The 26,086-nt window shown below is 48.3% G+C and overlaps 1 protein-coding gene across 2 annotated transcripts in view; it reads right to left on the bottom strand.

Annotated features, from left to right (window-relative positions):
* Positions 1-11,283: 11,283 nt before the first annotated feature.
* The window catches only part of hic2 (hypermethylated in cancer 2), a 74,180-nt gene continuing 59,377 nt past the window's right edge, over positions 11,284-26,086 (bottom strand). For both annotated transcript variants that reach the window (XM_055655410.1, XM_055655411.1), the window contains exon 2: positions 11,284-13,428. In XM_055655410.1, the coding sequence (XP_055511385.1) occupies positions 11,670-13,397 (1,728 nt within the window). In that variant the 5' untranslated portion in view covers positions 13,398-13,428 and the 3' untranslated portion in view covers positions 11,284-11,669. The remainder of the gene's footprint in view (positions 13,429-26,086) is intronic.

Here is a 26,086-nt window from a genome sequence, read left to right as displayed (position 1 = left end):
AGATACAGCGCAGAAGCCGGCCCTTCAGCCCGACCAGCTATCCCCACACACTAACACTATCCTACGCGTACAATAGACAACAGACAATACACAATAGGTGCAGGAGTAGGCCATTCGGCCCTTCGAGCCAGCACGCCTCACCCTTCCTTATCTCTGTGTTTCCCTCTCAGTCTGAAGAAGGGTCTCGACCTGAAACGTCACCCATTCCTTCTCCCCAGAGATGCTGCCCGTCCCGCTGAGTTACTCCAGCATTTTGCACCTATCTTCGATAGTCTATCTTTATACCGGCTGGCTGTTGCAGCGGGTAGAGCTGCTGCCTCACAGCGCCAGAGACCCTGGTTCAATCCTGACTACGGGTGCTGCCTGTACGGAGATTGTACGATCTCCCCGTGGCCCGTGTGGGTTTTCTCCGGGCGCTCCGGTTTCCTCCCACATCCCAAAGACGTGCAGGTTTGTAGGTTAATTGGCTTCGGTAAATTGTAAATTGTCCCTAGCATGTAGGACAGTGCTAGCGTGCGGGGTGATTGCTTGTCTTTTCGAATTCTCTGCCTCAGAGGGCGGTGGAGGCCGGTTCTCTGGATGCTTTCAAGAGAGAGCTAGATAGGGCTCTTAAAGATAGCGGAGTCAGGGGATATGGGGAGAAGGCAGGAACGGGATACTGATTGTGGATGATCAGCCATGATCACATTGAATGGCGGTGCTGGCTCAAAGGGCCGAATGGCCTCCTCCTGCACCTATTGTCTGTTGTCTATTGTGCAGGTTTGTAGGTTAACTTGCTTTGGTAAATTGTAAATGTGTGTGGGATAGTGCTAGTTGCGTACGGGGTGACCGCTGGTCGGCACGGACTCGATAGGCCGAAGGGCCTGTTTCCCGCGCTGTATCTCTAAAGTCTAAAGTGATGGTTTGTTCTTTTTTTCTTAATAGCTTGATTGGAGTAGTTTAATTTGAATTGTCTGTTTAGTTTATTTTATTGGATTTTGCATTTGTTAATGGTGTAGAATGGGGGTAGAACTTGACAAGCAGAGACTTCTTCCTGTCCCCTTTCGAACAAGTCTAATGTGTATTATGTTCAAATTGGCTTTTGATTTTTTAATTTATATATGTACATATATGTTATGTATATGTGTATGTGTGTATATTTGTAGATGTATGTATGTATATATGTATATGCATGTATGTGTGTATGTGTGTATATATTTTAGATGTATGTATGTATATATGTATGTATGTATGTATGTGTGTATGTATGTATGTATGTATATGTATGTATGTATGTATGTATGTGCGTATGTGTGTATGTATATATGTATATGTATGTATGTGTGTATGTGTGTATGTATATATGTATATGTATGTGTGTATGTATATATGTATATGTATGTATGTGTGTATGCATATATGTATATGTATGTATGTGTGTATGTATATATGTATATATTTATGTATATATATATGTATATGTATGTATGTATGTATGTGTGTACGTATGTGTGTGTGTTTATGTATGTATATATATAATTTTCTTATTATTTATTCATTTTCATCTTTTCTTTTTTTCTTTTTCTTTAATCGTTCGAAATAAAAGATATCATTCAATCATTCATTCATTCATGGTTAAAGTCTGGTCATTGATTTTTGGGGTTTTGGCAGCAATGGGCAGGAGCAGATGTGAAAGGAATTGTGTGAGTTGCGGCTGTTTTCATCACCAATGCCTTTCACACATGGTTGGCATCAGCCATTGTGCAATCAGCCTGCTTCTCCTCTCCTCTCCTCTGAATGAGAAGTTCACCGGTTCAAATCCCATCCCCGGAACTCCAGGCGTAACAATGAAAATAGTTACGCACCTTCTTCAGACTCGACACAAAACGAAAGTAAGCATGCAGGTACGGCAGGCAGTGAAGAAAGCGAATGGCATGTTGGCCTTCATAACAAGAGGAGTTGAGTACAAGAGCAAAGAGGTCCTTCTGCAGTTGTACAGAGCCTCTAGTGAGACCACACCTCAAGTATTGTGTGCAGTTTTGGTCCCCTAATTTGAGGAAGGACATTCTTGCTATTGAGGGAGTGCAGCGTAGGTTTACAAGGTTAATTCCCGGGATGGCGGGATTGTCAGATGCTGAGAGAATGGAGCGGCTGGGCTTGTACACTCTGGAGTTTAGAAGGATGAGAGGGCATCTCATTGAAACATATAAGATTATTAAGGGTTTGGACACGCTAGAGGCAGGAAACATGTTCCCGATGTTGGGGGGAGTCCAGAACCAGAAGCCACACAGTTTAAGAATAAGGAGTAAGCCATTTAGAACGGTGATGAGGAAACTTTTTCACCCAGAGAGTTGGTGAGTCTGTGGAATTCTCTGCCTCAGAGGGCGGTGGAGGCCGGTTCTCTGGATACTTTCAAGAGAGAGCTAGATAGGGCTCTTAAAAATAGCGGAATCAGGGGATATGGGGAGAAGGCAGGAACGGGGTACTGATTGAGGACGATCAGCCATGATCACATTGAATGGCGGTGCTGGCTCGAAGGGGCGAATGGCCTTCTCCTGCACCTATTGTCTATTGAAACGTTACCCATTCCTTCTCTCCAGAGATGCAGCCTGTCCCGCTGAGTTACTCCAGCATTTTGTGTCCATCTTTTGTTTAAACCAACATCTGCGGTTCCTTCCTGCTACACCAGACGTAATCATTCCAGGCTGCCCGACCAGCTGCCAATCCCTGGATGAATTGTGAATTATTCACAATGATGAGTCAGACAATAGGATTGAAGGCCATGAGCTGCAGGGAGAGGTTGAGCAGGCTGGGATTCTATTCCTAGCCAGAGGGAAAACATGCTGCAGTAACTCAGCAGGACAGGCAGCATCTTTGGATAGAAGGAATGGGTCTGATGAAGATAGAAGCATGGAAAATAGGTGCAGGAGTAGAGGCCATTCGGCCCGCTCGTGCCAGCACCGCCATTCAATATGATCATGGCTGAAGGAGGGACGGGGCTATCTACAACTATGGTGGCGCAGCGGTAGAGTTGCTGCCTTACGGCGCTCGCAACGCCGGAGACCCAGGTTCAATCCCGACTACGGGTGCTGTCTGCACGGAGTTTGCACGTTCTCCCCGCGTGGGTTTTCTCCGAGACCCTTCGGTTTCCTCCCGCACTCCAAAGACGTGCAGGTTTGTAGGTCCATTGGCTTGGTATAGATGTAAATTGTCCCTAGTGTGTGCAGGATAGTGTTAGTGTGCGGGGATCGCTGGTCGGTGTGGAACCGACGGGCCGAAGGGCCTGTTTCCGCGCTGTATCTCTTAACTAAACCGGAGAGCGGTCCTGAGCTATTATCGACCTCATCGGAGGTCCTCACACCTCCAGCTTCAGGGACAGTTTCTTCCCGGCTGTTATAAGGCAACTGAACCATCTTATCCTGACCTCCCATCTATCTCATTGGAGACCCTCAGAGTTTCATTACCCCTTTACTGTGCGCAGTTTTGGTCCCCTAATGTCTTTTGAGGAAGGACATTCTTGCTATTGTGGGGGCCCAGCGCAGGTTCACCAGGTTAATTCCCGGGATGGCGGGACTGTCATATGCTGAGAGAATGGAGCGGCTGGGCTTGTACACTCTGGAGTTTAGAAGGATAAGAGGGTATCTCATCGAAACATATAAGATTACTAAGGGGTTGGACACGCAAGAGGCAGGAAACATGTTCCCGATGTTGGGGGAGTCCAGAACCAGGGGCAACACAGTTTAAGAATAAGGGGTAAGCCATTTAGAACGGAGACGAGGAAACACTTTTTCTCACAGAGAGTGGCGAGTCTGTGGAATTCTCTGCCTCAGAGGGCGGTGGAGGCAGGTTCTCTGGATGCTTTCAAGAGAGAGCTAGATAGGGCTCTTAAAGATAGCGGAGTCAGGGGATATGGGGAGAAGGCAGAAATGGGGTACTGATTGGAGATGATCAGCCATGATCACATTGAATGGCGGTGCTGGCGAAGGGCCGAATGGCCTACTCCTGCACCTGTTGTCTATTGTCTATTGCCTCACCAGTTGAGGTTCTCCAGCATTTTTGTCTACCATAGAATTAATGGGCCGCAAGGAACAGGAGTAGAACTAGGCCATTCGGCCCGTCAAGTCTACCTTCTCTCCAGAGATGCTGCCTGTCCCGCTGAGTTACGCCAGCATTTTGTGTCCATCTTCGGTGTAGAGTGGCCTCTGCGGTTCCTTGCTTCCCGCGTCTACGCATCACGTGCGGGGAGAGGAGAAGTCGTTTACCTTGTCATTGTGTTTTTCGCACGGGCATCGTAGCCCAAAGCGCTTCCTCCTTTGTGGCGTTGTTGGATGTTCAGTCTCACGGCATAATTCTAAGAACTCCAGAGTTCTCCTTTGTGTCTTGGTCAATATATAACCTCAATGTTGACAGCAGATGACTGATCCAACGTCATTTATTGAATCATGCAATTGAAGTCTGCAAAAAAAAAACACACAAGCCAGGTGCAGAGCTATTGCTTGCCCAGAAATCCTCCGTGGCTGCTCTTCAAAACTAATTATTTGGGAAAATGCAAGTTTCGTTTAGTTTGCAGATGGATACAAGTGCTTGAGTAACTCAGCGGGGACAGGCAGCAACTCTGGAGAGGAGGGTCTCGACCCAAAACATCACCCATTCCTTCTCTCCAGAGATGCTGCCTGTCCCGCTGAGTTGCTCCATGGAAGAAATGTTTAAGAAAGAACTGCAGATGCTGGAAAGATCGAAGGTGGACAAAAATGCTGGAGGAACTCAGCGGGTGAGGCAGCATCTCTGCAGCAAAGGAATAGACAATAGACAATAGGTGCAGGAGTAGAGGCCATTCGGCCCTTTGAGCCATCACCGCCATTCGATGTGATCATGGCTGATCATCCCCAATCAGTACCCCGTTCCTGCCTTCTCCCCATTCCCCTGACTCCGCTATTTTTAAGAGCCCTATCTAGCTCTCTCTTGAAAGCATCCAGAGAACCGGCCTCCACCGCCCTCTGAGGCAGAGAATTCCACAGACTCACCACTCTCTGTGAGAAAAAGTGTTTCCTCGTCTCCGTTCTAAATGGTTTACTCCTTATTCTTAATCTGTGTGGCCCCTGGTTAAGGCTCCCCCACATAGGTGACGTTTCGGGTGAGACCCTTCGTCAGACTGATGTGAAGGTGGGGGGGGGGGGGGGGTTTTGACTGGGGGAGGGAAGAAGAAAGGAAGATGCGGAGACAGTGGGCTGTGGGAAGGGGAGGGGAAGGAGGGAGAAAGCAAGGAATGAAGGAATGGGTGACATAGAAATTGGGTGCAGGAGTAGGCCATTCGGCCCTTCGAGCCTGCACCGCCATTCAATATGATCATGGCTGATCATCCAACTCAGTATCCCGTACCTGCCTTCTCTCCATACCCCCTGATTCCCTTAGCCACAAGGGCCACATCTAACTCCCTCTTAAATATAGCCAATGAACTGGCCTCAACTACCCTCTGTGGCAGAGAGTTCCAGAGATTCAACTCTCTGTGTGACCTTTGGGGTCGAGACCCTTCTTCAGACTTAGTTTTGTTTAGTTTGGAGATACAGCGCAGAAACAAGGCCAGGCCATCGGCCCACCGAGTCTGCGCCAACCAGTACAATCCTACACATTCGCACGGGTGCTACTAGAAAAAGACTACGCGCTGTCCACGAGCACTCTGGGGGATTTCTGGGACCGCTGGGCACTGCGGGGCGTGTTGTGTATCGTGGACAAGGACTGTAATATCGTTGTTTAGTAGAATATTTATTTGTCTTGTACTATGGTGGTGGGTTGTTTTGTTTTATTGTGTTGTAAATACTATTTTTAATATTTGAATAAATATTTTTGATTAAAAAATAAAAATCCTACACATTGCAAGAGCAATTTACAATGACACCGAAGCCAATTCACGTACAAATCTGTACGTCTTTGGAGTGTGGGACGAAACCGAAGAAACCCACGTGGTAACGGGGAGAACGTGCAAACTCCGTACAGGCAGCACCCGTGGTCAGGATCGAACCCGGGTCTCTGGCGCTGTGAGGCAGCAACTCTACCGCTGCACCACCATGCCGCCCATTCTCTGGAGTAGAAGCATAGAAAATAGGTGCAGGAGGAGGCCATTCGGCCCTTCGTGCCAGCACCGCCATTCATTGTGATCATGGCTGATCGTCTCCAATCAATAACCCGTGCCTGCCTTCTCCCCATATCCCTTGATTCCACCAGCCCCTAGAGCTCTATCTAACTCTCTCTTAAATCCATCCAGTGACTTGGCCTCCACTGCCCTCTGTGGCAGGGAATTCCACAAATTCACAACTCTCTGGGTGAAAAAGTTTTTTCTCACCTCAGTCTTAAATGACCTCCCCTGTATTCTAAGACGGTGTGTGTGGCCCCTGGTTCTGGACTCGCCCAACATTGGGAACATTTTTCCTGCATGTAGCTTGTCCAGTCCTTTTGTACAGGGATAGGTGACGTGAAGGGTCGGGACAAGCTACATGCAGGAAAAATGTTCCCCTTTCTTCACACTGTTGCAGAATCTGGAGGTGTGCGATGTTAAGGTCACATTGACCTCTTCAGAGCCCCCGGGAACATTGCACAAAACAGGACCCAGAGCAGGGGTCGACCAGTGAGGTGGTCAGAGGTATCGATCGTCTCGAACCAGGCAGCTCGGTGGCGCAGCGGGTAGTGCCGCTGCCTCACAGCCACGGAGACCCCGGTTCGATCCTGTCCTCGGGTGCTGTCTGTGTGGAGTTTGCACGTTCTCCCCGTGACCGCGCGGGTTTCCTCCCACGGCCCAAAGACGTGCGGGTTTGTAGGGCAAACGCCCCTCTGTACGTCGTCCCTCCGTGCGAAGGGAGTGGATGAGAAAATGGGATGACATCGATGGTCTGCGTGGACTCGACGGGCCGAAGGGCCTGTTTCCGTGCTGTATCTCTAAACTAAACTAGTGTGAGCGTGCAACTGATTGGCAGCGTTGACTCGGTGGGCGGCTCGGTGGCACTAGTCAACTAAATTAGTGGGAACGGGCGATCAAGGGTTGGAGTGGACTCGATGGGCCGAAGGGCCTGTTTCTATGTGGGGGATAGCATTAAATCCAGTGTGATTGGGCGATCGAGGATCAGTGTAGGCTCGATGGGCCGAAGGGCCTGCTTCTATGTGGGGGATAGCATTAAAACCAATGTGAATGGGCGATCAAGGGTCAGCATGGACTCGATGGGCCGAAGGGCCTGTTTCTATGTGGGGGATAACATTAGAACACCAGTGTGATCGGGCGATCGAGGGTCAGCGTGGACTCAGCGTGTCGGTTCCCACACTGTATCAACCAAAACACCGCTACCGTTGAAACCACAGCGGCGAGCAACGCAATGCAGTCAGTCATCACGAGCACAAAGGCAGATGTGGTTTTCAGTTAAGCTTTTAATGAAAAGATTGTAAAATAACAGTTTCTGATTGCTGTACATTAAGACTGCAACATTATCTGAGTGCTGAGGCCAGCACACAGTTGTTTTGTTATTGATTCGTGACGTTTGCTTTGAGCTGCGGATAAAGCAGCCCCGACCTGAATTAAAGCGATTTTCTTTGTGCAAGAAATGTGTAACGATTTCAGGACACAAAAAAAAAAGATAAATACTGCTACCCGGAGCCACACGAGACAAGATACGGGAATGCAAGTCTCGCGGTGACCCCGGTTGTATGTGCATTGTGACATGACGTAGAAACACATTGTATTAAATACAATAAACATATTACATCCTCAAAGCAAAGCCAAAAAAAAAAAAAAAAAAATGAAAAACAAATAAAAATTGTCCAGTCTTTAGCAAATAACATTTTCACAGGTTTCGCGGTTTATGGCTATGTTGATAAGTCTCTGAGATTTTTTTTTTTTTCTGGAATAAGATCCAATTTATGCAACATATTTTTACACAAGAACTGAAAAATAAATGTGAACAGTGTGAATAGAATTCAAAAAAAGAAATAAATACATTCATTTACTGCAAATACATATATATTGATTAAAAAAAAAACACTGTCAAAAAGTGTTATATGCACCATTTTTGTTTCATCTGAAATTATCATTCTGAGGTCTGTGACTGTTGATAGGTTTACATGTAAACAATGCAATAAATACATAATTCTTTGAGTCATGAGGTCCTTTTTTTTCTTTCTTACTCATTAAAATGTGCTTTGGTTTAAAAATAGTCATCTTTTTTTCTGTGAATTTGGGTATGAGCTTTTTTTTTCATTTCTCTTTAATACAACTCTGATAAACTTCAAACTAAGATGCAACAGCACACAAAGAAAACACGGGGGGAAAAAAAAAGGAAAAACACAGGACAAATGACTACAGCCTATATTATATCACTATTTTTTTTTTTGCGTAAGCTGCCCCATTTGATGCTGAGGTACTTTGTGTGTATCTGAAATAAATCACCCCCCTTCCCCGTCCCGTTCCCCGACCACCCCCCCCTTTCAAAATCTTTAAATATGAAACTAGTGTTCTGATTTTTTCTTCTCACTCTCTCTCTCTCTCATTAAAATACAGAAAATGTCCTGATACATTTTTTTTGACATTGTATAAATGCAGTAGAGGCAACCACAGTTCGCAGCTGCCAGAGCATTCCCTGAATTATGAAGTCCGTTATTGTCACAGTTTTTTTTGAAAGCATATTTTCATGTAATTCTTTTCTTTTAAATGTTCCTTTGAATAAAAATCTATCGACTGCAATTCTACCGTCACTACTCAAAGAGGAAAGCCACCCGTGCAATATCGACCGAAGGTGAGACGCAAATTTAAAAAAAAAAAGAAAAAAGGCTGGAGTGACCCAAGCGGATCGGGCAGTGACTCTGGAGAAATAGTCCTTCTCCGGACCCCAAAACGTCGCCGATTCCTGTTCTCTACAGCTGCTGCCCGACCCGCTGAGTTCCTCCAGTTTTTAGTGTCCATCTTCGGATTACACCGCTATCAGCAGCTCCTCCCCGTACAATTTACTTGCTGTACACAGACATACAGTCATTCACCTATTTAAGTGCTGAGGACAATATCATGCACTCGTTTTTTTTTCTTCTCTTCTCTTTCTCTCATTTGTTTAAGCCGTAATCACTAGTTTAAATCTTTGTTCCATCCCAACATATATATATATAATATATATATTAAATATATATATTTAAAACAAAAACAAAAACAAAAAAAAGTACTTTGGGAAAAATAAATCATGAATGGCATGTCTCGAGACGTGCCCTAGTGTCTCTTAGGTAAGAATGCGTTTGCTGTCAAATTCAAATCCACTGCTCCTGAAAAGGTTCTTACACAAGAAGTCCTCTCCTTGCCAATTGCCACCTGTTTAGTACCTATGCAGCCATTGCAGACTATAAAAAAAGGTATCTTTCTCCCCCTCACCCCCCCCCTTCAAATCCAGATGCGTACAATGTTTGAATTGTCAAAAGTGAGAGAGAATTAACAAATAAACGAGGAAAAAAAAAACACGAAAATCTTAAAATTAAAAAAAAAAAAAAAATAACCCTAAACCAGCCCTATATATATATTTGTTTCTCTTTTTTTTATTTTAGGAAAAAAAAAGCTTTTCTGTATCTTTGAGTTAGGGCCTTTGGAGGTACGTGCGCTCAGACAAATATTGTGTAAACTTTTTCCAACAAGTTCCTTTGGAAAACTTTTCCAATCAAAGCTGTCAAAGTTTGCCACCGGCATGCCCCTGGTTCTTTACAGTCTTTGCTTCTACGCAGCGATTGAGAATTTGGTTTCGTTAGGAATGTACAGCTAGCTACCAGCTTTCCTCAGCATGTTATAACATCGTACCATGCTAAGAGCAACAGCCCTGGCCCCGCGGAGAGGCAGGCCTTTGTAAACACAAGCCCACATGCTTTAAAGGAAAAAAAAAAATCAAAAAAATCATGATCTCTTGGGTTTCAGCATCTGACCAGTGGAAAAAAAGCTATTGAAAAATACAAGCCCCCCTCGTCCCCCACACACACACACACCCCCCCTCCCTCTGCCTCTCCTCACCACCACTCTCTCCCCTCCTACAGATCCATCCATGAGACTGATCGCTACAGGCCTGGCGGGATATGGCTCAAAAATTCAACACACCTACACACACTTTTTCGTTTCAAAGATAATTTGGTCAAAAAAACAGACAAGACCACAAAGTCTTATCTGGCCCAGCTTGGAGATGAAATCAAGTCTGCCAAAGATCCATAATGCTGGGATGGAAAACCTTGCATCTTAAATTCATTATACGTTTAAAAAAAAAAAAAAAATACTAACCTCATTCCCTGCCGCCCAATGCTCTTTGAATCTACCCTATTATTGATTTTATTTTAAACTCTCTTATAAATTATTGTCGTGAAGAGGTAGCAACATCATTAAGTCCCTTCAGCCAGGCTTGCTCAGTGAGTGAACAGAGGAAATATTATAATGGAAATGTACATAATTGCAGCAAATATCAGCCTAGCCCAAACAACCCCCCACTCCCCTCCCCCCACCGCACCCATTCCCCCCTTCCAGTTGAAACATTCGCGTCGAAAAAACGTCACATGTCCTCATTTTTACTCTTTAGTGAAACAAGTGCCTCTCGAGAACTATTTTCTCCTTTCCTCTCTAAACGATTATTGGAAACGAAAAAGATTCCTCGCTCCTTTTCCCCTTCCCCCCTTCCCGAAAGCATTTCGCAGACTCTATACCCCGTTCTCTGATGGGGATGGTGAGGTCGTTCTCTCTCTCCCCTGCAAACTCTCTCCCCCTTGAAGGAACAAAATAACAAAAGAGAGGGAGGAGAAGAGAGGAGAGGGGGAGAGGACAGGGACGGGACGAGACACAAAAAGGCTGGATTGACTCAGCGGGTCGGGCAGCATCTCTGGAGTGAAGGACTAGGTGAGAGATAGGAGGGGGAAAAGAACTTTGTTGCTCTAACTGGGATGCACCCGTTTTCACACCTTACCCTTCCTTATCTCTCTGCCTCCCTCTCCCCTGACTCTCGGTCTCGACCCCGAATGGCCACCCCATTCCTTCTCTCTCCAGAGAAGCTGCCCAGTCCCGCTGAGTTACTCCAGCGTTTTGTGTCAACCTTCGGTGTAAACCAACATCCTTCCTCCTTCATTCTTGACCCTCGAGGTGAAGTGTCGGGGCCGGGACCTTTCTTCAGACTGAAATGAAAGGAAATGTCACCCATTCCTTTTTTCCCCCCTTTCTCTCTCTCCAGAGACGCTGTCCCGCTGAGTTACTCCAGCATGTCGTGTCGTATCTTCGGTGTAAAACCAGCATCTGCAGTTGTTTCCTACATGTTCGTGTCGTATCTTCGGTGTAAAACCAGCATCTGCAGTTGTTTCCTACACAAAAAAATGTCACACATGTCGTGGCGTTTCGGGTTCGAGACCCTCTTCAGACCCGAAATGTCACCGATTCCTTTTTTTATTTTTCCTCCAGAGATGCTGCCCGACCCGTTGAGTACATCCAGCTCTATTGTCTGCCTTGGCGGTATAAATCAGCATCCGCTGTTGCTTCCTACACAAGATGGCACCTATTTTTCCTTTATTTTTCTTTGTCCTCCATAGATGCTGCCCGACCCGTTGAGTACATCCAGCTCTAGTGTCTGCCTTGGGGGGGGGGTGTGAGCCAGCACCTGCGGTTCGTGCCGACACGCGGTGGGGAGATGAGGCGCGCGCGGAGTCTTTGGTTTCTATGTGGGTGAGGTATGCATGCGCATGTGGCTGATCAGGTTGCGTTGTTGGGTGAACTTGCCGCCGCACACCTGGCACTCGTAGGGCTTCTCGCCGGAGTGGACGCGCATGTGCTCGGTCAGCCGGTACTGGCGGGTGAAGCGCATCCCGCACTCCTCGCAGGCGAAGGGCTTGAGGCCCAGGTGGCTGCGCATGTGTCGGGTCATGGTGCCGCGCTGGGTGAACATCTTGCCGCAGATGTTGCAGGGGAAGGGCCGGGAGAGCCAGTGCGTCTTCTCATGCTGGCGCAGCGTGGACGGGTCGCGGTAGCTCTTCTCGCACACCGAGCACTTGTAGGGCCGCGAGTCTCCGGCGAAGGCCAGGCTCTGGGCCGCCAGCCCATCCGCCACCGCCTCCTCATCCTTGATGTACAGGTCCTCCTCCGTGTGGCTCTCCACGTGCGAGTTGAGCTGCTCCGAGCTGGGGAAGCCCTTGCCGCAGGGGATGCAGACGTACAGGTTGTCTCCGTACACCACCGGCTCAAAGCCGTCGGGGCCAGGGCGGTAGGCGTGGGCGCTGGGCTGGCCGGTGTCCTCCTCGCTCTGGCCGCTCTCCTCGCTGTACTCCTTCCCGTTCTCCTCCTCCTCCTCTCCCCCCCTCCCTACCTCCTTGCAGTAAGGGTGGGGCCCCTCCCTCTCCCTGTCTCTCTCCCGCTCCCGGTCCCGGTCCAGAGACTTGACCAGCGGCCCCATGATCACACCGTTCATCAGTGTCGACCCGTCCTCCCTACAGTTGTCCTGCCGCCCGTAAGGCATCTCATGCTTGATCCAGCCGGGCGGGTGGTGCGGGGCCAGGCGGTGGTAGCCCTTGGTATCGGGCGCGCCCTGACCACCGCCGTCTCCGCCCTCGCTCCTGTCCGGCCCCTCGCCGCCCTCCGCCCTGTCCTCGGTGTTGGCGGTGGAGGAGTTGGGCGAGCCTTGCCCGCACTCCCCCAGCTGCATGTCTTCCTGAGAGGCCGCCACGTGCGGCGGCTGCTGCTGCTGATGCTGCGCCGGCGGTAACGGCGGGCTCTTCTTCGACAGGTCGAGGCCCAGCATCTGCTCGTCCTGGTCGCCGCCGTTGGCGTTACCGTTGCCGCCCTTCTGCCCGCGCGGGTGCGAGGAGGAGGAGGAGGAGCCACCGCCGCCCTTGTTGGAGCCGGGGACGTAAAACTCCTCGCCGCCGCCGCCGCCGCCGGCTCCCGGCTCCATCGCCGACAGCCGCTTCAGCCCGTCGGACGAGCCGGCGAAACGGCTCTGGATGACCGGCGTGGACGGCAGTCGGTGGCCTCGCCCGGGCTTGCCCGGGTTGGGCCCCCCCGCCAGCTTGCCGTGGTGCAGGGTCTTGCCGTTGCGTTTCATCTTCTTGCGGCATAGCGCGGTGAGGTCGTGGAGCTGGAGGTAGCTGGCGGCTGTGAGGAGGCCGTTGACGTTCTGCTCGCTGGCCTGCTCGGTCATCGGCAACTTGCCCGTGTAGATGAAGTCCAGGATCTGGCGGAAGATGGCGGCGTTGACCATGTCCGTGTCCAGGTTGATGAGGTTGTCGTGCAAAACGAGGGACTTGAAGTACATGCTGCTGGCCGCCAGGATGTTCTTGTGGGCGCGGAACAGGGCATTCTCCACCACGATGATGACATCGCAGAAGAAACCTTTGCTCCTCTGTTGGTTCAGCTGCAATAGTAATTGTTTGGCATGGTTTGAGAGTTCCATCTTCACCTCTGATTCATCAAACTGTATCCACCTACAACAGGAAAGATGCACAGAGAGAGAGAAGGTCAGATATGTTCAAAGGACAATAGATAATAGGTACAGGAGTAGGCCATTTGGCCCTTCGAGCCAGCACCGCCATTCAATGTGATCATGGCTGATCATCTACAATCAGTACCCCGTTCCTGCCTTCTCCCCATATCCACTATCTTTAAGAGCCCTATCTAGCTCTCTCTTGAAAGTATCCAGAGAACCGGCCTCCACCGCCCTCTGAGGCAGAGAATTCCACAGACTCACCACTCTCTGTGAGAAAAAGTGTTTCCTCGTCTCCATTCTAAATGGCTTACTCCTCATTCTTAAACTGTGTGTGGCCCCTGGTTCTAGACTCCCCCAACATCGGGAACGTGATTCTATTTCAAATTTTATGTCAAAGAGGGGGTCCAGCCTCCGGTTTTTCGGCGACCTGCCACGACTATGACAGTCGCTGGCAGTCGCCTCGAAAAATAGCCTAAGTGGGATAGGCCCTTTACATCCCATTGATTTCTTCCAGCAAACAGGTAGAACTGCAGCCTCACAGCGCCAGGGACCCGGGTTCGATCCTGACCTCGAGTGCCGTCTGTACAGAGTGTCGGGGGCAAGTCATTGGGTATTTTTAAAGCAGAGTTTAGTTTATGTTAGAAACATAGAAATTAGGTGCAGGAGTAGGCCATTCGGCCCTTCGAGCCTGCACCGCCATTCAATATGATCATGGCTGATCATCCAACTCAGTATCCCGTACCTGCCTTCTCTCCATACCCCCTGATCCCCTTAGCCACTAGGGCCACATCTAACTCCCTCTTAAATATAGCCAATGAACTGGCCTCAACTGCCCTCTGTGGCAGAGAGTTCCAGAGATTCACCACTCTCTGTGTGAAAAAAAGTTCTTCTCATCTCGGTTTTAAAGGATTTCCCCCTTATCCTTAAGCTGTGACCCCTTGTCCTGGACTTCCCTAACATCGGGAACAATCTTCCTGCATCTAGCCTGTCCAACCCCTTAAGAATTTTGTAAGTTTCTATAAGATCCCCTCTCAATCTTCTAAATTCTAGAGAGTATAAACCAAGTCTATCCGTCTCTTTCTTCATAAGACAGTCCTGACATCCCAGGAATCAGTCTGGTGAACCTTTCTCTGCACTCCCTCTATGGCAATAATGTCCTTCCTCAGATTTGGAGACCAAAACTGTACGCAATACTCCAGGTGTGGTCTCACCAAGACCCTGTACAACTGCAGTAGAACCTCTCTGCTCCTATACTCAAATCCTTTTGCAATGAAAGCTAACATACCATTCGCTTTCTTTACTGCCTGCTGCACCTGCATGCCTACCTTCAATGACTGGTGTACCATGACACCCAGGTCTCGCTGCATCTCCCCCTTTCCCAATCGGCCACCATTTAGATAATAGTCTGCTTTCCCGTTTTTGCCACCAAAATGGATAACCTCACATTTATCCACATTATACTGCATCTGCCAAACATTTGCCCACTCACCCAGCCTATCCAAGTCACCAAGTTAGAAAGAACTGCAGATGCTGGTTTAAATCGAAGGTGGACACAGAATGCTGGAGTAACTCAGCGGGTGAGGCAGCATCTCTGGAGAGAAGGAATGGGCGACACCTTCTCCTCGTGACCAGCGCGGGTTCCCTCCGGCAACTCCGGTTTTCCTCCCACCACTCCAAAGACGTGCAGTTTGTAGGTTAATTGGCTCCGGTAAAATTGTAACTAGGACAGTGTTAGTGATCGCTGGCCAGTGTGGACAGGATGGGCCGAAGGGCCTGTTGCCGTGCTGTATCTCTAAACTAAACTGGTACCAGGGGTCACGGGGAGAAGGCAGGAGGATGGGGTTAGGAGGGAGAGATAGATCAGCCATGATTGAATGGCGGAGTAGACTCGATGGGCTGAATGGCCAAAATTCTGCTCCTATCACTTATGACCTTATGATAAGACAATAAGACAATAGGCCATGAGTTTGTTTGAAGATGACTTAATTATGGGCTGCCAATTACTCATGCCATTCAAATCACGAGAACGCCACAGAAGCAGGTTCTCCTCAGCGATCCAGCCACCTGTTTTTGCATGTTTGGGAATTGCTCTGCCGAGGACAAGAAGGCTCTGCAGAGAGTAGTGCGTTCGGCCGAACACACTATGGGAACTTCACTCTCCCCCCTGCAGGAACTATACAACAGGAGGTGCAACTCCAGAGCCAACAGTATCATGAGAGACCCCTTCCACCCCTGCAACGGACTGTTCCAGCTGCTATTGTCAGGCAAACGCCTCCGTTGCCATGCGGTGAGAACGGAGAGGTTGAGAAGGAGTTTCTTCCCAGAGGCAATTCGGACTGTAAACGCCTATCTCACCAGGGACTAACTCTACAGAACGTTTTTCCTTCCATTATTTATTATGTAAAAGAATATGTGTGTTATGATTGTGTTTATAATTTGTTTGGTTGTTTTGTTTGTTTGTCTTTTGCACAAAAGTCCGCGAGCATTGCCACTTTCATTTCACTGCACATCTCGTATGTGTATGTGACAAATAAACTTGACTTGAATTGACTTGAACCAAGTTTTGTCGAGCAGGCAAGGCAGCAGGTTACCTGGCAAAGGTGGCATGGGAGGGCGTGGGTGGCTGGGCAACCACGCGGGGTTTGCACGTGTGCCTGGCGCCGATTTTGCGCAGATCCAGAGCCAACGAGATCATGAACGACCCCTCCCGCCCCAGCAACGGGCTGTTCCAGCTGCTACGGGTCAGGCAAACGCACGCCTCCGCTGTCACGCTGTGAGAACAGAGAGGCTGAGAATGGAGTTTCTTCCCACAGGCCGTCAGGATTGTAAACTGTGATCTCACCAGGGGCGTAAATACTGTTGTGCCTCCTGTTTTTAAAATGTAAATACTGGTTCTGTTCAGTTCTGCAGGCATTGCCACATTCATTTCACTGTACATCTTGTATGTATGTGTGTGTGTGTGCAACAAATTAAGTTGACTTAGCGGGTGAGGCAGCATCTAATGAGCGGAGGAATAGGTTGACGTTTCGGGTCTAGCCCCTTCTTCAGTCTGAGCTGCCAGAGGAGGTAGTTGAGGCAGGGACTATAACAGATTATTATCTAAATGGTAGACAAAAACGCTGTAGAAACTCAGCGGGTGCCGCAGCATCTATGGAGCGAAGGAAAGAGGCGACGTTTCGGGTCGAGATGCCTATTTCCTTTTTTTTTTTAAATTTATTTTTATTAGACGGATAAGTCGCTCGGCAGCTACAATTATTGTACAGCTTCAATTTTTTAATCAAATTTTATCATAACAAATCACAGTCGCCTATTTCCTTCGCTCCATAGATGCCGACTCACCCGCTGAGTTTCTCCACCATTTCAGTCTACCTTCAATTCGGGACGAAACCCAAAAGGAAATAGGCAACGTTTCGGGCCGAAACCCGGAAGGGTTTCGTCCCGAAACGTTGCCTATTTCCTTCGCTCCACATAGATGCTGCTGCACCCGCTGAGTTTCTCCAGCACTTTTGTCTACCTTCGATTTTTCCAGCATCTGCCGTTCTTTGAACATCGTAGCTCGTAGAGCTGAAGTTCAGTTCAGTTTATTGTCACGTGTACCGAGGTACAGCGAAAAGCTTTTTGTTGCGTGCTAACCAGTCAGCGGAAAGACAACACATGATTCCAATCGAGCCATTTGCAGTGTACAGATTCGTGATAAAGGGAATAACGTTTAGTTGTTGCAAGGTGAAGCCAGCTCAGATTCAGATTCAGTTTCAGATTCAATTTTAATTGTCATTGTCAGTGCACAGTACAGAGACAACGAAATGCATTTAGCATCTCCCTGGAAGAGCGACATAGCAAATGATTTGAATAAATAATAATAAGTGTCCGGGTGATTGGCAGTCACCGAGGTACGTTGTTGAGTAGAGTGACAGCCGCCTATTTCTAGAATTTAGAAGGATTTAGCTAAAGGGCCAGTCCCACTGTACGAGGTAATTCAGGAGTTCTCCCGAGTTTTCCCCTGATTTGAGCTCGGAGAACGTCCGTAGCGGGTCCGTAGGAGTTCACGGATGTCTCGTAGCGGCTCGTACGAGCGACGGTAGGTACTCGGGAAATCCGGTAAAAATCCGGTAAAATCGACACTGTGATGAAAAATACTCGTGATGAAAAAAATTGTGACTTTTTAACGTCCACGAACTCCTACGGACCCGCTACGGACAGTCTCCGAGTTCGAATCGGGGGAAAACTCGGGAGAACTCGTGAATTATCTCGTACAGTGGGACAGGGGCTTAAGTCCGATCAAAGGTAATCCGAGGGTCGCCAATGAGGTCGATGGCAGTTCAGCACTGCTGTCTTGTTTAGAAACATAGAAATTAGGTGTGCAGGAGTAGAGGCCATTCGGCCCTTCGAGCCTGCACCGCCATTCAATATGATCATGGCTGATCATCCAACTCAGTATCCCGTACCTGCCTTCTCTCCATACCCCCCCCTGATTCCCTTAGCCACATAGGGCCACATCTAACTCCCTCTTAAATATAGCCAATGAACTGTCGGGCCTCAACTACCCTCTGTGGCAGAGAGTTCCAGAGATTCACCACTCTGTGTGTCAAAAAAGTTCTTCTCATCTCGGTTTTAAAGGATTTCCCCTTTATCCTTAAGCTGTGACCCCTTGTCCTGGACTTCCCTAACATCGGGAACAATCTTCCTGCATCTAGCCTGTCCAACCCCTTAAGAATTTTGCAAGTTTCTATAAGATCCCCTCTCAATCTCCTAAATTCTAGAGAGTATAAACCAAGTCTATCCAGTCTTTCCTCATAAGACAGTCCTGACATCCCAGGATGTTGTGGTAGGATGGTTCAGTTGTCAGTGGGCTGTGAAGATGTTTGCAAAGTCTTGTGGCATAGCCAGAGCTTCCTTGAAGCGCTGCAAGATATTTCCGTCTATCTGTCTGTCTAAACTAGAATTTAGGAGGATTTAGAGGGGATCTTATAGAAACATAACATTCTTAAAGGATTGGACAGGCTAGATGGAGGACAAATGTTCCCCCACATGTTGGGGGGTGTCCAGAACCAGGGGTCACACACAGTTTAAGAATAAGGGGTCGGCCATTTAGGACTGAGATGAGGAAAATCTTTTTCACCCAGAGAGTTGTGAATCTGTGGAATTCTCTGCCGCAGAAGGCAGTGGAGGCCGATTCACTGGATGTTTTCAAGAAAGTTAGGGCTAACCGAATCAAGGGATGTGGGGAGAAAACAAGAACGGGGTATTAATTTTAGATGTTTAAGAAGGAACTGCAGATGTCTGGAAAATCGAAGGTACACAAAAATGCTGGAGAAACTCAGCGGGTGCAGCAGCATCTATGGAGCGAAGGAAATAGGCAACGTTTCGGGACGAAACCCTTCCGGGTTTCGGCCCGAAACGTTGCCTATTTCCTTTTGGGTTTCTTCCCGAAACGTTGCCTATTTCCTTCGCTCCATAGGTGCTGCTGCACCCGCTGAGTTTCTCCAGCATTTTGCCTATATATATATGAAAAGACAGACACAAAATGCTGGAGTAACTCAGCGGGATAGGCAGCATCTGTGGAGAGAAGGAGTGGGTGACGTCTCGGGTCTAAAAAGTCTGAAGAAGGGTCTCAACCCGGACTGACTGCCTGTCCCGCTGAGATACTGCAGCATGCTGCGTTTATCTTCAGCGTAAAGCAGCATCTCCAGTTCCTTCTCACAGATAAAAGCATCTCGAACATTGCAGACATTTCCGTTGATCGAGATCACGTATGCAATCAGTAACCAAAGAACATCAATAGAGCAACGTAGCATTGAAGTGGTTTCCTGAGCTTAGGCATGGAGCCAAACAGCACGTAAACAGGCCCTTCAGCCCAACCCATCTATGCTGACCCATCTATGCTAGTCCCATCTGCCCACATTTGGCCCATATCCCTTTCGTATCCACGTACCTGTTCAAGTGCAGTTATAGTCCCTGCCTCCTCTGACAGCTCGTCCCATATCATGGGAGACCCCTTCCACCCCTGCCGAACGCACTATGGGAACTTCACTCACCCCCCTGCAGGAACTATACAACAGGAGGTGCAACTCCAGAGCAAACAAAATCATGGGAGACCCCTTCCACCCCTGCAACGGACTGTTCCAGCTGCTACGGTCAGGCAAACGCCTCCGTTGCCATGCGGTGAGAACGGAGAGGTTGAGAAGGAGTTTCTTCCCAGAGGCGATTCAGACTGTAAACGCCTATCTCACCAGGGACTAACTCTACAGAACGTTTTTCCTTCCATTATTTATTATGTAAAAGAATATGTGTGTTATGATTGTGTTTATAGTTTGTTTGGTTGTTTTGTTGTTTGTCTTTTGCACAAAAGTCCGCGAGCATTGCCACTTTCATTTCACTGCACATCTCGTATGTGTATGTGACAAATAAACTTGACTTGACTTGACTTGATATACACACCACCCTCCAAGTGAAAAAAAGTTACCCCTCAGGTTGCTATTAAATCGCGACACGGTGGCGCAGCGGCAGAGTTGCTGCCTCACAGCACCGGAGACCCGGGATCGATCCCGACTACGAGTGCTGTCTGTACGGAGTTTGCACGTTTTCCCCGTGACCTGCGTGGGTTTTCTCCGGGATCTTCGGTTTCCTCCCACACTCCAAAGACGTGCAGAGTTTGTAGGTTAATTGACTTGGTGTAAATGTAGAAATTGTCCCTAGTGTGTGTAGGATAGTGTTAATGTGCGGGGATCGCTGGTCGGCACGGACCCGGTGGGCCGAAGGGCCTGTTTCCGCGCTGTGTCTCTAAATATAAACTAAACTAAAGGAATAAAGGGCAAGGAAGAAAAGGGCAAGTCTGCCCAAGCTACAGTCTGAGGAAGGGTCTCGACCCGAAACGGCACCCATTCCTTCTCTCCAGACACGCTGCCTGTCCTGCTGAGTTACTCCAGCACTTTGTGTCGAATATCCTTGTAGATATTCTCTGCACTTGCTATCTTCCCTCCAACTTACACACAATCAAAATTTGCCAATACAATTGTCTCTCTTTCACCATTGCTGGGTTTAGATCCTAGATCTCCCTCCCAATAGTCAATAGACAATAGATGCAGGAGTAGAGGCCATTCGGCCCTTCGAGGCAGCACCGCCATTCAATGCGATCACGGCTGATCATCCCCAATCACTACCCCGTTCCTGCCTTCTCCCCATATCCCCTGACTCCGCTATTTTTAAGAGCCCTATATAACTCTCTCTTGAAAGCATCCACCGCCCTCTGAGGTAGAGAATTCCACAGACTCACCACTCTCTGTGAGAAAAAGTGTTTCCTCATCTCCGTTCTAAATGGCTTGCTCCTTATTCTTAAACTGTGTGTGGCCCCTGGTTCTGGACTCCCCCCAACATTGGGAACATGTTTCCTGCATCAAGCGTGTCCAAGCCCTTAACAATCCTATATGTTTCAATGAGAATCCCTCTCATCCTTCTAAACTCCAGAGTGTACAAGCCCAGCCGCTCCATTCCCCCCTTAAACATTATAGTTTAGTTCCAATACAGCAGGGAAACAGGCCCTTCGGCCCACCGAGTCCACGCCCCATTCACGCTGGGGGGGGGAAGTTTACAGAGGGTCGATTAACCTACAAACCCGCACGTCTTTGGAGGGTGGGTGGAAACCGGAGCACCCGGAGGAAACGTGCAAACTCCGTACAGACAGCACCCGTAGTCAGGATTGAACCCGGGTCTCTGGCGCTGTGAGGCAGTAACTCTACCGCTGCGCCACCGTGCCGTATCTATAAGGTACTCCAGCACCTCTTGTCTTCTAAAGTACACGTCTGATCGAAGCCAGCTTGCAGTTGGATACCAGGGAAGGGCTGGAGGCATGACAGACAGACAGGGAGATTCTTGCTCGACAAAAGTAGGTTGTTCAGTTCACTGAGCCAGTGTGGGTGAGAATACCTACACATGCCTTCACAAGCCTCGATTCATCTTGCTGTTGCAACAGCAACTGTGCAGAAAGCGATCTCACTGTGCGGTTACACCATGCTTCAAACCACCCTGCGCTGCTCACAACAACCTATCACTCTGGTGGGGGAGAGACTGAGAGAGAGACTGAGGGAGGAGAGAGAGTGAGTCAGAGGGAGAGAGAGGGAGAGAATTTTGTCGGAACATCCTCCGTATCCAAAGGAAAACACCAACAATCGCATGTAGGGCAGAACTAGGCAGATACCCACTGATAATAAATATCCACAAAAGAGCACTAGGTTTTTGGAATCACCTTAAATCTAGCCCCCCAGATACCCTCCAGTTTAAAGCCTTTCAAACACAAGAGGGAAGCCCAGAAATGTTCCCTGTGTCAGTTGGTACTGAAACTAACTACCCCTGTTTAAGAGGGAACTGCAGATGCTGGAGAATCGAAGGTTACACAAAAAAGCTGGAGAAACTCAGCGGGTGCAGCAGCATCTATGGAGCGAAGGAAATAGGCAACGTTTCGGGCCGAAACCAAGGGTTTCGGCCCGAAACGTCGCCTATTTCCTTCGCTCCATAGATGCTGCTGCACCCGCTGAGTTTCTCCAGCTTTTTTGTGTAACCAACTAACTACCCCTATCCAGTTAAACCCTGACCGGCCCCAGATCAATACTGACCCCCAGTCACCAGTTAGAGTGAACCAAATTATCAAACAATGTAAAGAAACGTACTTGGAACATTGGGATAAAGAAACCAAAACCCAAAGCAGATTAGAATGTTACCATGCCCTAAAAAGAGACTATAAATTGGCAGACTGTCTCTCAACTGTTAGAGACATAGAGCAGAGACAGAAATACAGGTTAAGTGACCACTACTTGGCAGTTGAAAAAGGAAGACAGAAGAGATTCTGGCAACCAAGAGACAACAGAATATGGGGCCACTGTTCAACAGATGAGGTTGAAACAGAGGTGTAACTTCCTCCTAAAATGCAAAAAAAATAGACAAAACAAGGAAAGCATACTTTGACAAACTCAGTGTGGCAACCCCTGATTTTGAAGAACTAGATGATACATCAAAACTAAGAATAATCCTTGTCAAAGGAAATACGGCACATCTTAGAAACATAGAAACATAGACAATAGGTGCAGGAGTAGAGGCCATTCGGCCCTTCGAGCCTGCACCATTCGCCATTCAATATGATCATGGCTGATCATCCAACTCAGTATCCCGTACCTGCCTTCTCTCCATACCCCCTGATCCCCTTAGCCACAAGGGCCACATCTAACTCCCTCTTAAATATAGCCAATGAACTGTGGCCTCGACTACCCTCTGCGGCAGAGAGTTCCAGAGATTCACCACTCTCTGCGTGGAAAAAAGTTGGTGCACCATACGTAACAGCATGCCATAACCTGAGAGACGGTGAATGACCAACATGCACATATGTACGCACACACTCATTGACATTAGCTGGCACTAAGAAATTAATATTGAATTGCTAAACTTGCTATTGTGCTGTACTGCTTACAGCTGCAAGAACATGTAGCATGAATAAAGGGCTATAGGCCTATTGCAAGTTTATGTACAGGGACATATCTATCCATGCACTGTATACTTGTGTTTATACTTATGCATTTTAAATATATCTGTCATGTTTTATACTTTGGCAATATAACAATGTTTTTATCATGCCAATAAAGTTTTTAAATTGAAATTGAATTGAGAGACAGAGAGAGAGAGAGGGAGAGAGAGAGAGATAAGAGGGGAGAGAGAGACACACACACACACATAGGAGTGGAAGGCACAGTGGGTAGAGTTGCTGCCTCACAGCACCCGAGACCTGGGTTCAGTCCTGACTACAGGTGTTGTCTGTACAGAGTTTGTACGTTCTCCCCATGAGTTTTTCTCCAAGATCTTCAGTTTCCTCCCACACTCCAAAGACGTACAGGTTTGTAGGTTAATTGGCTGGGTATAAATGCGAATAAGTCACTCGTCTGTGTCGGGGGAAAGTGTGTGGGGATCGCTGGTCGGCGCGGATTTGGCGGGCCGAAGCGCCTGTTTGCTCGCTGTATCTCCAAACTAAACTAAACTGAAACGAACACGGATAGGTGACGTTTCAGGGTGGGACCTTTCTTCAAACTACACCAGTACTTTGTCTGCCCCAGTATTCAGTCTGAAGCAGGGTCTCGACACCAAACGTTGCCTAATCCCTCTCTCCGTAGATGCTGCTTCACCCGCTGAGTTTCTCCAGCATTTCTGTCTACCTTCCGGTTCTTTGCACCTTCTTGTAAGAATGTACTTACCCACCCGAATGCATACTGAAGGATGAAGGGCTTGTTTGCGTGCTCTATCTCTGAACTCAATTAAATTGGCGGGTGCGTAGGCCTCAGTGGATCACTGCTTTGCATACAGTCACATTTTGGGCTTGGTTCCCCCGAGTCACGTACATTCTTGTGTCACCAAACCAACGACAAAAACTATTAACGAGCTCCCCCCCCCCCCTCCACAATATCAAAAATCTTCTAACCCACCATTCCACCTCCAGGTCAATAGACAATAGGTGCAGGAGTAGGCCATTCGGCCCTTCGAGCCAGCACCGCCATTCAATGTGATCATGGCTGATCATCCCCAATCAGTACCCCGTTCCTGCCTTCTCCCCATATTCCCCGACCCCGCTATTTTTAAGAGCCCTATCTAGCTCTCTCTTGAAAGCACCCAGAGAACCTGCCTCCACTGCCCTCTGAGGCAGAGAATTCCACAGACTCACCACTCTCTGTGAGAAAAAGTGTTTCCTCTTCTCCGTTCTAAATGTCTTACTGCTTATTCTTAAACTGTGTGTGGCCTCTGGTTCTGGACTCCCCCAACATCGGGAACATGTTTCCTGCCTCTAGCGTGTCCAAGCCCTTAACAATCTTATGCGTTTCAATGAGATCCCCTCTCATCCTTCTAAACTTTTGCTGCGAGCAAATCGGTCAGCGGAAAGACAACGCATGAATTTCCTGCCCAAGCCAAATGTGAGGTGGACAAAGTACTGGAGTCGCTCAGCGGTGAACAGGGCCATCAGCCCAGTTTTCCCACACCGACAAACATGTCCCATCTATGCTTGTCCCACCTGCCTGCGTTTGGCCCATTCACCTCTCCTCTCCATGTACCTGTCCAAATGTCGTTCAAATTTTTTATAGCACCTGCTTCAACTACCTCCTCTGGCAGCTCGTTCCTTACACCATCATCCTTTGTGTAGAAAAGTTCCTAATCTCTGGAGAAAAAGGATAGGTGAGGATTTGGTTTCGGGACATTTCTTCAGACATCTTCAACTGGCAAGTTAGTAATTTTAGCTACTTGCGAATGGACTTTAATAGATAAATCACATTCTCGCATTTCATTCAGCACTTTTGTTTAGTTTGGAGACACAGCGCAGAAGGAGGCCCATCAAGTCTACTCCGCCATTCAATCATGGCTGATCTATCTCTCCCCCGTAACTCCATTCTCCTGCCTTCTCCCCATAACCCCCGACACACCCGTAACTAATCAAAAATCTATTATATCGTCTAGGGGGCGGCTCGTGGCGCAGCGGTAGAGTTGCCGCCTCACAGCGCCAGAGACCCGGGTTCGATCCTGACCACGGGTGCTGTCTGTGCGGAGTTTGCACGTTCTCCCCGTGACCTAGTGGGTTTTCCCCGGGTGCTCCGGTTTCCTCCCACACTCCACAAAGACGTGCGGGATTGTAGGTTAATTGGCTTCGGTAGAAATTGTAAATTGTCGCTGGTGTGTGTGGGGTAGTGTTGGTGTGCGGGGATCGCTGGTCGTCGCAGGCTCGATGGGCCGAAGTGCCTGTTTCCGCGCTGAAACTGTATCTCTCTCGTCATGATCATCGCCAATTACCCCTGAACTGAGTCACTTGCAAGTTGTTTGCAAAGAGTTACGTATGCACCATAATGCACGAAATCTTCCTCCTGAGTGAGTTCTTATAATTCAATTATGAAGAGAAAGCACCCTTGAAGGTGACTTACTTGACAGACAGCTTTACATGTGATCGATTTGAATTGCTCTATCGACGAGAGAGAGTTGTGGACGCAGCCCAGACCATCACAAAAACCAACCTCCCTGCCTCGGCAAGGCCACCAGCATAATCAAGGACCATTCTCAATAGACAATGGGTGCAGGAGTAGGCCATTCGGCCCTTCGAGCCAGCACCGCCACTCAATGTGATCACGGCTGATCATCCACAATCAGTACCCCGTTCCTGCCTTCTCCCCATATCCCCTGACTCCGCTGTCTTTAAGAGCCCTATCTAACTCTTCCTTGAAAGCATCTCACTCCCTCTTCTCCCCTCTCCCATCAGGTGAGAGTTTGAGCTTGAGTACAGTGAAAAGCTTTTGTTGCGTGCTATCCATTCAGCAGAAATACTACATATGGGTACAGAAGTGTGAAAACGCACACACCTCCAGATTCAGGGACAGTTTCTTCCCAGCTGTTATCAGGCAACTGAACCATCCTACCACCAACAAGAGATCGGCCCTGACCTCCCATTCACCTCACTGGAGATCCTCGGACTATCGTTAGTTGGACTTTAATGGACTTTATCTTGCACTAAACGTTACCCCCTTCTAATCACATTGTAGGAAGGAACTGCAGACGCTGGTTTAAACCAAAGACAGACACAAAATGCTGGAGTAACTCAGCGGGACAGGCAGCATCTCTGGAGAGAAGGAATGGGTGACGTGTTG

Source organism: Leucoraja erinacea, chromosome 25 (assembly GCF_028641065.1).
Source record: "Leucoraja erinacea ecotype New England chromosome 25, Leri_hhj_1, whole genome shotgun sequence".
Lineage (NCBI taxonomy): Eukaryota > Metazoa > Chordata > Chondrichthyes > Rajiformes > Rajidae > Leucoraja > Leucoraja erinaceus.
This window is presented reverse-complemented; position numbering and strand designations above follow the sequence as displayed.